The 11,716-nt window shown below is 34.1% G+C and overlaps 4 protein-coding genes across 4 annotated transcripts in view; 1 reads left to right on the forward strand and 3 right to left on the reverse strand.

The window, feature by feature from the left end:
* Positions 1-1,749: 1,749 nt before the first annotated feature.
* LOC112511647 lies at positions 1,750-2,853 on the reverse strand. The gene is made up of 2 exons (XM_025117346.1): positions 1,882-2,853; positions 1,750-1,787 (listed from the first exon to the last, which is right to left on the reverse strand). Exon 1 carries the CDS (start codon positions 2,839-2,841, stop codon positions 2,080-2,082), a length of 762 nt encoding a protein of 253 aa, XP_024973114.1. The 5' UTR covers positions 2,842-2,853; the 3' UTR covers positions 1,750-1,787; positions 1,882-2,079.
* A 4,010-nt stretch (positions 2,854-6,863) lies between these two features.
* LOC112510853 (transcription termination factor MTERF5, chloroplastic-like) lies at positions 6,864-7,856 on the reverse strand. The gene has a single exon (XM_025116202.1). It carries the CDS (start codon positions 7,854-7,856, stop codon positions 6,864-6,866), a length of 993 nt encoding a protein of 330 aa, XP_024971970.1.
* A 68-nt stretch (positions 7,857-7,924) lies between these two features.
* The window catches only part of LOC112510855 (60S ribosomal protein L18-2-like), an 8,005-nt gene continuing 4,213 nt past the window's right edge, over positions 7,925-11,716 (forward strand). The window contains exon 1 of the mRNA XM_025116203.1: positions 7,925-8,050. Within this exon, the coding sequence (XP_024971971.1) occupies positions 7,925-8,050 (126 nt within the window). The remainder of the gene's footprint in view (positions 8,051-11,716) is intronic.
* Positions 9,431-10,356, reverse strand: LOC112511129 (ATP synthase delta chain, chloroplastic-like). The gene has a single exon (XM_025116588.1). The coding sequence runs from the start codon at positions 10,331-10,333 to the stop codon at positions 9,584-9,586; it is 750 nt and encodes a 249-aa protein (XP_024972356.1). The 5' UTR covers positions 10,334-10,356; the 3' UTR covers positions 9,431-9,583.

Consider the following 11,716-nt stretch of genomic DNA (forward strand, 5'->3'; position numbering starts at 1 on the left):
CTTTGTAAAAAATGCATTATATGTAAGTCAAGTTACTCATTTATAGCAGCATTGTCTTTCATACAAATCTTCCTAATCGCACGTGGGCTAGGCTTAGAGCGCGTGAAACTCATCACCATCTCGTAAGGGCGTTTGAATCATTTGAGCTATACATATAATATATGACCCTTGATCACATCACATTTAATCTCAAATCCATCCATGAATCGCACTTGATATGGGGATTGATCCGGTGCATCTCATCTTAATGTGCATCCAAGGATGGAGATCCCTTCTCACATTTCTCATCTTAACTCTCATTCTCACTAGAACCCAACCAATATATATATATATATATATATATATATGTGTGTGTGTGTGTGTGTGTGTGAGAATTCCAATGCATTGATTGAACCGTTTTCAAGGGTTGAGATCACGCACATTACCGGACTTATATATATCTTCCATGCAATCTAATGGATGAATTCGCCTTCATTCATGCTCTCTCAATTATGTCTAAGGAGGTGTTTGGGATTGCTTATAAAAACAATTTATTGACTTATTCTGGTGTGACACTGGTAATAAACATTTTTTAGTGTTTGGATAAACAACTTATACCGGTATCAAACCAGTAATAAGGAATTTTTGAATAAGTTAAACTCTTCTGACTTATAAGAAGTTGATAAGTGCTTTTGTACAAAAACATAAATTGTTTCAAATACGTAATCCAAACACCCCCTAAGTTGTATTTTCAAAGACATTCATGGTCTAATTATTCTTAATGCTTTTGTAAAATTAGATCCTCTATAATTTTCTATTTTTTATAATTATTTTGAATAAAATTTAACGAAAGAATTTACCTAAAATGTCACGCATTTTTTACGGTACCAAAATACGTCATTCTATTCGTCAAATAAATACTTAAAACACATAACATAATGAAAAGTTTGGATTAGGTCATATGCAAAGGTTATAACTAATTCGATTAGACTTAAGGCGTCGACAATTAGGCCTGTAAACGAACGCGAACGGAGGCTTGTTCGTGTTCGTTCGTTTAACTTAACCGAACAAATGAACGAACACGAACAATATTCTTTGCGTTCGTGTTCGTTCGTTTAAAAAATGGTTGTTTTCGTTTATGTTCGTTCTTTAAAATGTTAAACGAACATAAACATACGAAAACAACAAACATTGAAGAGACTTAATCGAACTAGAGCTCAAGCCATGAAGCTTAGTTGGTCCAAATTTATTTTCAAAACATAAGCTATAGAAAAGAAACCCAATTAAAAACTAAAAAAACATATATTTCGACACCAGTCGGATTCGAACCCCGCTCTCCATTGAAAGCAAGACTTTAGTCATGCTCCATAAACCAACTCCGCTAGCTTAAATTTATGTTAGTGGCACTTCAAAAACTCAAAAACTTTTTTCTGCTATGACGGAGACATGAAGCTTTGGCCCGTGTCACCATATGCCCTTAAGTAGGTCTGTGCCTGCTTACGGTATCGGATCATCAGTAGGGCCTAGCCTCCATTACGGTTAAGAGTTCAAGATCACCAAAGGTGAGAAGTGTCTATGTAGATTGGACCAGGTTAAAACAGCATTCAATTATAGCACATTTCCTATTGGAGTTGCATAACTAGACTTAGATCACATCCAAACCCAAATGAGAAAAGAAAACAACAGCAATCATTACAAAAGTAAGAAGATTAATCACCTGAACTTGGAATTCAAATTCAAATTCAAGATCTTTTGGTAAATTGGTCATACAAATCATCAGGAATTGCTTCTTTATGCCTCTCCACAACCTGCTTTACAAAATTTATATCAGATAAGCACACAAATGAATGAAATTCGTAGCTTTTTATCCCTTTCTCTTCCAAGGCCTTGAACACTTGGTACCTTGGCTTCACCCTTTTCTCCAAACTATACATCAAAAGACTGCCACGGGTGGCCAACCACAGCGGCGAACAACCAACTTCCGCCATGAAGAAACTCATCCCTTTACTTAGTCTCTCCTCAGAATGTGTAAAACAGAATGGTTGACTCTTGGCAATGGTGTAAATATCCGAATCGCACCATCCAAAGCTCTTAAACAACTCAAATTTCTTCTGCAGAGTCGACTTCTTCTGTGAACAAATAGCCAAAAATCCCGTAAGAAAACATGGATGAACCTCGCATAATACCGAATTCCTTTTCAACTTGAACAAGTTTCTCTTCTAGCCTACCAGGATTCTGATTAACCACTCTAGGGTCCCTAAGTATAACCCTTTCAAGATCCTTACCCGAAACCCCAAATTTTGCCATTAACACCACATTAGTTCTAAAGGATTTCCCATAAAAAGGCCAATGTGATCGTTCAATAGCCTTTAAGATTTTCTCGTTAGTGCCCAATATTTTCCTCAAAAGCCTAATAGCAGGCATAATAGATGTATGCAGACCTCTCGCCAAGAGATTGGGATCCCTTTTGATAATCGAAACGAGATTCGACCCGGAAAACCCAATTTCAGAAAGAATCTTAAATTTGGGTTCTAGAGTTTTGTCAACTTTGCGCAATAGGATGCTGGGTTGAGTGAGAACTATGGATTTAACATCATTTTCGGATAGATTATAGTTCCTAAGGAAATCGATGACAGATTGAGAGTTTTTGGTGGACTTCAAGTGACGCATCTTCGTAGTGGCGGAGATGGCTTCTTGTTTGGAGAATCCGAGGGAATCGATGAGGAAATCCACCATGAAATGGGGTTGAAGATCAGAGGATGGAGATGTGGTTGAGCAGTGAAGCAGACGAAGGAAGAAGGACGATGAATCGACGAGAAATGCTCTGGAAATTTGGCCATGGCTGCTGCTAACAGAGAGCATCTGTTGAGACGAGCCCTGAAACGATGGAACACACTCCGCACCACGGAATCCGGTTTGTTTGTTCGAATGGCAACAAAACCAACCGGTTGGACCGGTTTTAAGTATAAACTCGGCGCATGCACCGAATCAATTATCACTCGTTTGACGGTTTATACCGTTTGTAAGCTTTCAAAAAATTTATTAATTACAAATTATGATGCATTCGATACATGTTTCTAATGCTTGGTTTTACCTTTACCACCACCGCTAGCAAAGAGAGATTGTTCATCTTAAGTAGGGGTGTTCAAAAAAACCGTTGGACCGTTTAAACCGGCTGAACCAAGTCAAACCGGACCGTTTTTGGCGGTTTGAGCAGTCTGGCGATTTGGTTTGGTTTGGAAAATAGTAAAACCGGACGGTCCGGTCTGGTCTGCGGTTTGGAACCTTTTTTGGGCGGTTTGGACCAAACCGACCGCCAAATATGTGTGTGTGTGTGTGTATATATATATATATATACATACATACATTATTTAATTATTTATTTTAATATTAGCAAGCCCAATTTTTTTAACTTATGGATTATGGTTCAAATATATATCTAAGTCCAACATAAAGTTTAACATCTAACATAATCAAAATGGATATTTAATCTAAAATTGTAAATTATATATGTTTTTTTTAAGTTTAAAATTTAAAGTCCATTAAAGGCCTAAACCGGTCAGACCAGACCACCTTTTCGTGGTCTGGTTAGACCGGTCTGGACACTTGATGTCAAACCGCTCGGTTTGAAAATTTTATAAACCGCCATTACGGTTTGGTTTATAGTCTGAGAGGTTAAACCGCCCAAACCGGACCGCGAACACCCCTAATCTTAAGGGGTTGTTTATTTACCTCTTAATAGTTTTATTAAGAGGCAATCTCTAAATCGTTAAGAGATAAATCTTGTTTGACAAAAAAAAAAAAATTTGTCTTTTAATGGTTCTAAAACTCTCTGAATGATTTTGTATCTTGGGTCTCCCTTAACCATTAAGAGTCATAATTTCATTGTAAACAATTTTATTTCATTTTGCACTATATCATGAGAGCCTCTTAATCATTCTGAACACTTAATGATTATGCACAAAACCATTCAACAATTGTCAAACAACCCCTAAAACCTAATTTCAGCTCCCCTTATTCGAAAAGTCTTGACCCAATTTCAAATTCAATCAAAACCTCAGTATATCAGCCTCATCGTTAGTTCAGATTCAAATCTCTCAACATACTCTCACACAGTTTTTCGGATTGCTTTGCATCTCTTACGACCGATCAAAATATTCAACAAACAACTGATGATAATTATGGACAAACAGGTGACTAAAACTATAATCCCTCCATTTTCTTTATCTTTTTCCTTGTGAATTATGAGGCTCGTATTCTATCCTAGTTTCAAAGGCTTCATCACCCCAAAGTGGTTCAAATTTATCAATGAAATCTTAGTCTAATTGCACCCAAACCACAACCATCACTCAAACCATTAGCATCATTTAAACCATTGCCTTCACCCATTGTAGTAATAGTTGCTTCTTGCATCTACTAGTACAAACATTTGTAGGTTCTACTAAAGACTCGTCAGAGAGTTACTCAATTCTAAGGTAGCGTTTCGTTTTTAAGATGTGCTGAAGTCTGAAGTTTTATTTTACTTCTGATTGATAAAAAGTGATACTGAAATCTGAATCAATAAGACTGTTTGTTTTCGTAAACTAACATATGTCTAAAATCCGATCGTTAGAAATTTACTACATGATGTTTTAAAATATTAAAAAATAAAAATGACAAAAACTTTTAAAAACCATTTCTTATGCATGAAGTACTGTTTATTGATACATATTACTTAAAATTTAAGATTACAAGTAAATTGTGCATAAGTACAACTTATTAAAGCTCCGTATTTGAATTCTTGTAACTAACTGCAGATAAACATAATCAAATATTGGATAAACATTTCATTTTAAATATAAAAAATCTAAAATATTATTAGGATAATTATTAAGTTCTAACATAATACTTAGTTATCATCTTTATAAAAAAATTATATTATTAAACCTAAATTAAATTTGTTTCTTACTAAACCTAAATTAAATTATAATTAAAAAAATTGAACTAAGAAATTTACACCAAGACACAAGAATTTTTAAAAAGATTAATTTGATACTGATATCGATATCGATATATTTTTTTTCAAAATTTTATGATATTTTCAAATTTATATTTTATTCAAAAATAAAAATATCATCATCTTCTCAAACCACATAAAACCGTATTATATCGACATAAAAAATGGATAAAACGGAACATTGAAATCAAGATGTGTCTCGATGCACTGCATGAGTATCTTTCTAATAAAAATTAAAAAAAAAAACTTTTAAATTTTTTGTCTTATCAATTGATTTAACTAAAATGTGACCAAATTATTTAATTCTTTATAAAACTAGAAAATAATAAATTAAAATTGAAAATTTAGTACCATAAAAGAAATTATTGTTTTTGTAAAACAACTTAAAACAAAAATAATATATGGTAAAAAAAATGCCAATAATTGATTGATGGACCCAAGTAATTGATGGAGGCCTAAGAGAATAAGAGACATTTAAGAATCTAGGCAATAATTTTTTTTATTCAAATCATATTAAAAGATAAGAGGTTTTAAAAAAAACAGTTTGAATTATAAAACGTCTGATCAAATCAGACATAAAAGGTAATCAAAAGAAGAAAATGAAAAAAATTAAACAAGGCATAATTATAAAGTGCTTGGGGTAACATGAGATAGGTAAGATTGCTTAAATATAACATGAACATCCTTTATAATTCTTCAATGAGTCGTTAAGTAATTGTCTTCCAAAAAAAGAATCGTGTGAGAATAAGAGTTAAAATGAGAAACATAAAAAAAGATATGAATACTTGATCACTTTTAATCTCACCTCAATTCCATGAATTGCGCTTATATTGAGAATTGGTCCGGTGCATCTTTATGCACCACATTAGTATTGATCTCAAATTATGATTGATCTAAAAATAGAGATCCTTTTTTACCATTCTCAACATAATTTCGATTCTTATAGGAACCCAACCCTTGTCTTCGATTGGTGATTGGTGGCATTCTTACATATTAGCTTTCTTTACTGTCCACTTTGTTCGACCTTCGTCAGTTCAATACTGAGTTGTTGTATGTCTTACATTCGACCCATAATATTTTTTTAAACGATAACACCATTTGATCATAAAAGAAAACGACATAATGTTTTCAACAAAATCATTATAGCTTAGTTGGTTTGTTGTTTGTATTTCCAAAAAAAGACCGACTTCAATTTCTTACATATCCACCTCTGTTATTCCTTACCTCGGGACCAAATTGGTTATTGGGCAGTGCAAGTTAAAACAGGTGTACCTGAAATCCAAATCTATTTTCAAAACAGAAGCTATAGAAAAGAAACCCAATTAAACACTAAAAAACATAGATTTTTACACCGCTCAGATTCGAACCCCGCTCTCTATTGAAAGCGGGACTTTAGTCATGCTCCATAAACCATCTCAGCTAGCTTACGTTTTTGTTACCGGCACTTCAAGAACATTAATTTTTTGCGCTACGACAGATACACGAAGCTTTGACCCATGCCACCGTATGCCCTTAAGTAGGTTTACCTCCCCCCAACAGTATCCGGATTACCGGTAGAGCCTAGTCTCTATAGAGGTTAAGAGTTCAAGGATCACAAAAGGTGAGTATTGTGCATGATATTTACTGTATACAAATATTGTAGTAGTTATGGTGAATGACAGATGCATGCTGCCAACCCAGAAATGGGCAATTGAACCAGGTTAAAACAGTAAACAGCATTCAATTATACCACAGAGTTGCATAACTAGAATTAGCATCAATTACAACTTCAGTATGTAAGCAAATTTCAGCAATGCTATCATCTCCTATCAAAACCCAAATGAGAGAAGAAAACAACAACAATTATTACAAAACTGTGAAGATGAATCTCACAATTTAGAATTCAAATTCAAGATCTTTTGGTAAATTGGTCATACAAGTCATCAGGAATTGCTTCTTTATGCCTCTCCACAACCTGCTTCACAAAATCTGTATCAGATAGGCACAAAAATGAATGAAATTCCTTGCTTTTTACCCCTTTCTCTTCCAAGGCCTTAAACACTTGGTACCTTGGCTTCACCCTTTTCTCCAAACTATACATCAAAAGACTGCCACGAGTCGCCAACCATGATGGCGAACAACCAAGTTCCGCCATGAAGAAATTCAGCCCTTTACTTAACCTCTCCTCAGAATGTGTAAAACAGAGTGGTTGACTCTTGGCAATGGCGTAAATATCCGAATCACACCACCCGAAGCTCTTGAACAGCTCGAATTTCTTCTGCAAATTCGACTTATTCTGCGAACAAATAGCCGAAAGCCCGTAAGAAAACATGGATGAACCTCGCATAATACCAAATTCCTTTTCAACATCAACAAGTTTCTCTTCTAGCCTAGCAGGATTCTGATTAACCAATCTAGGGTTCCTAAGTATAACCCTTTCAAGATCCTTATCAGAAACCCCAAATTTTGCCATTAACACCACATTGGTTCTAAAGGATTTCCCATAAAAAGGCCAATGCGATCGTTTAATAACCTTTAAGATTTTCTCGTTAGTGCCCAAAATTTTCCTCAAAAGCCTAATAGCAGGCATAATAGATGTATGCAGACCTCTCACCAAGAGATTGGGATCCCTTTTGATAACCGATACCAAATCCGACCCGGAAAACCCGATTTCAGAAAGAATCTTAAATTTGGGTTCTAGGGTTTTATCAACTTTACGCAATAGAATGCTGGGTTGAGAGAGAACAATGGATTTGACATCAGTTTCGGATAAATTGTAGTTCCGAAGGAAATCGATGACAGATTGAGAGTTTTTGGTGGACTTCAAGTGAAGAATCTTTGTAGAGGTGCAGATGGCTTCTTGTTTGGAGAATCCGAGGGAATCGATGAGGTAATCCACCATGAAATGAGGTTGAAGATCATCGGGTGGTGATGTAGTTGAGCAGTGAAGGAGGCGGAGGAAGAAGGATGATGAATCGAGGAGAAATGCTTTGGAAATTTGGCCATGGCTGCTGCGAACAGAGAGCATCTGTTAATCCGAGCCCTAAAACGATTGAACGCTCTCCGGACGACGTAATCCGGTTTGTTTATTCAAAAGTAACAAAACCTACCGGCTGGACCGGTTAGAACGAGTTTGGCTCCCTGGACCGTCGTTCAAGCTTTCACATACAAAGGTACCACTCTCAATTACCTTATGAAGTAACATTTTTTGCCGTTAAAAAGAATTAACGGTAAACGTTTATAAATCATAACCCGATAAATATATTAGATAAGGGTCATCACCCTTACTTATCGAGTAAGGTTAGTGATCTTTACTTTCCCTCTTACCGAGTAAAGTTCTCAATTCTTATTATGTTCATCCAGTAAGGTAATTGAACCGGTAACTCGGTAAGTGTTTATCAAGGTAAGTGTTTGGTAAACGGTCCCTTAATACAAAATGTCGAGTTCGGATACTTTCCCCCCTGAGGCCATTCACCGATTCTAGTATATGGAGTGAGTGCTACTTATTTTATATGTATTTTTTTGTAAGATGATTTTTCATGTGAAATTCTTATACACCAGTACATTTTATTGTCTATATTACTAAGTACAATTGTTCATGCATGTTTTTATGTAACGTTATAAACCTGTTGGTTACGTTATCATAATAAAAAATCGCTGTATCGATTCAGTGAGATAACTCTACTTTGAAGGCTGGTTGAATTTAAAGCGACGTTTGTTTTTTAAGAGATGTTGAAGCCTAAAGTCTTATTTCAGTTTTGATTTATAAAAGGTGATGCTGAAGTCTGAAATCTGAATCAATAAAACCGTTTGTTTTTATAAACTGATAATCGTCTGAATTTGTATAAATTGTCTACTTACTCATTTAAAAACTATAATGTTGAATTTACATCCTATTAAAATATATTAATTGAGAGAGGTGAAGATTGATTTGGTATGGATCATTTGAGAGAAATAGTCGATTAAGGTCAACCAATTGAGAAACACCGTTGTTGAGGATTTGAAGAACAATAAAGACAAATAAAAGGTTGGTTTATCTCTTATTAGATAAGAGAAAAATAAAAATAAGTATCTCTAAAAAACTGAAGAAAAAAAAAACAGTCTGAATAACCTTATCTTTTAACAAATCAGACGTGAGAGACCGGTAAGAATTTTTTTATAAAAAAAACGTAATTATACTTTGATTGGAATTTTAGTCTCTTCTTCACTTATAAATAAAAAATATGTCCATCACAAATGTATCCTTTTCCTTCGTTCATGAAATCAACACATTTACAGGTGCGGAGGGAGAAATCAAATCAACCTCCAGCAATTGAATCACAATAACCGAAACAATACCAGATCCTTGTCGCAAAGCTGCAACAGCACCAACAATGGAACCTTTCTGCATCGCGATTTTTAGAATTTCATCATCTCACCATCTCACCATCTCAAGGTTCATGTAAATTACACTTACATGTGATGTGGTATCAAATGCATGAACTTCAAGAATTATATATGATTCATTTGCATCGCCATGATCGACGTATTTGAAACTTTATTACAACCAACTGAAAACAAATTCTTTGTTATACTGAATAAAAACAAGATGAATTTCGTCATATTTTGATGTGTTTTCAGAGATGTTATTCATAGACGAATTGGAATATCTTCGATCTCAAGCTGTGCAGCAATGTCTTCCAATTGCTTCTTCACACTCATATCAATCAGCTTCGATTGAGAATTTCCATATCTGATCGTGAATCCAGCCACCAATGATTCATCAATCGCCGTCTTAATCCTCACGTTTTTGGCTCCGGTGAACTTCTGCACCTGCTTCGCGATCTGCGCCAAGTGCTGTCTCTCCAGGTGCACTACCGATGTCACGATCGCCAGCTCCGTCCCCGTCAATTTGTTGTAAACAACCTCGAATTCCTTCACTATCTCTTTAATCAAATCGATCCGTTTGCTTTCAATCAGGATGTTCAGGAAGTTACAGACGTGTAATTGGAGGCTTCCCGACGCTGTTATATCGTCGATCAATTCTCGTTTCTGATCTAGGGTTACAATAGGACTGACGAAGAAGTTGAGGAAGGATTCATCGGAGAAGAGTTTATCGACCTTCTCGACGTCTGTGGCTGTTGCCTCTAGGGTTTTATTCGAGCTCGCAACCTCCGCTAGAGCAGTTGCATACCTTCCCGCCACGGAATCGGCCATTTTGGCCCCGGTACAACCTCCGCCGCGCCGAGATTTGTCTGTGATTTTGATGGTTAGTTTCGGGAGTCTTAGACGGCTGGAGAACGAAATATTTAGTGGATTAATGGAATTACTACGTAGAGATGAAGAGCGAAATGTGATCGGAGCAGCCTGAAGAGTGGCCGTGATGGCGGCGGCGGCCATCTTTACCGGCGAGAAGAGGGAGAAAGAGCGAGGCTTGTTTAGGAGTGGTACCGTTAATTAGGAGAGGGGTTTTTTTTATGGCAGCGGACGGTGGAGATTCAATAGCAGGGAGTGATCAACGGATGAAAAATTTCGTAGATTGTGAAGGAGGAGAAGACTAATAAAATACTTTAATCATTATATTTTTAATTTGATAATTGGACTTTGAAACCGATTATTATGAATTATTTTCGTTGAAAAATATATTTATACTAACATATTTAATCATTGTTCGGTAAACATCAGTTAGTTTATTTTTTGAATATAAGTTTGTTTAAGTTAGTTTATTGAAAAGATAATCGGAATAGTTTTTTGTCATTATTTTTTCAACTAGAAAGGGTATTCGCGCAATATATCGAGATATATTTAGATTTTAATGTTTCGTTCGGTTTCTATAGATGTTATAATACAATTTTTATGTAGTTTGGAGAAAAGAATAATGTTTTTATTTTTAAATAAAAAATAAATTTGAAAATATCATAAAATTTCAAAAATAAATATATCAATATTAGTATCAAATTAACTATTTAGAAGTTTTTGTTTTTTGTGTAATTTCCTTAATTATAATTTAATTTAAGTTTAATAATGAAATAATTTATTTTTGATTTAATAATATAACATTTTATAAAGATAATAATTAAGTATTCGGTTATAACTTAATGATTATCCTAATTATATTTTAGATTTTTTATATTTAAAATGAGATGTTTATTATGTATTTGATTATGTTTATCTGCAGTTAGTTACACGAATTCAAATGTGAAACTTTAATAAGTTGTAATTACGCATAATCTACTTGTAATCTTGAGTTTTAAGTAATATGCATTAATAAACAGTACTTTATGCATAAAAAGTGGTTTTAAAGAGTTTTTATCAAATGCTTTATAATATAGTATAGATAATTTAACTTAAATTTAATAATGAGATAATTTATTTTTGGTTTAATAATATAACATTTTATAAAGATACTAATTAAGTATTCTGTTAGAACTTAATGATTATCCTAATTATATTTTAGATTTTTTATATTTAAAATGAGAGGTTTATCCTGTATTTGATTATGTTTATCTGCAGTTAGTTACACAAATTCAGATATGAAGCTTTAATAAGTTGTACTTATGCATAATCTACTTGTAATCTTGAGTTTTAAATAATATGAATTAATAAACAGTACTTTATGCATAAAAAATGGTTTTTAAGAGTTTTTGTCAAATACTTTATAATATAACTAGAAGCGTACTCGCGCAATGCAGCGAGATACATCGTGTTTTTAATATTTCATTTTATTCTTTATCTCAGTCGATGTTATAATATGAATTTATGTTATTTTGAGAAAGCGATGAT

Source organism: Cynara cardunculus (genome assembly GCF_001531365.2).
Source record: "Cynara cardunculus var. scolymus isolate 2C chromosome LG 4, CcrdV1, whole genome shotgun sequence".
Taxonomy (NCBI): domain Eukaryota; kingdom Viridiplantae; phylum Streptophyta; class Magnoliopsida; order Asterales; family Asteraceae; genus Cynara; species Cynara cardunculus.

Bases quoted from the DNA above. Each gene is read 5' to 3' on its own strand.
- LOC112511647 (XM_025117346.1), bottom strand. From the start codon at position 2,841: ATGCTCTCTGTTAGCAGCAGCCATGGCCAAATTTCCAGAGCATTTCTC.
- LOC112511129 (XM_025116588.1), bottom strand. From the start codon at position 10,333: ATGGCCGCCGCCGCCATCACGGCCACTCTTCAGGCTGCTCCGATCACA.
- LOC112510853 (XM_025116202.1), bottom strand. From the start codon at position 7,856: ATGGTGGATTACCTCATCGATTCCCTCGGATTCTCCAAACAAGAAGCC.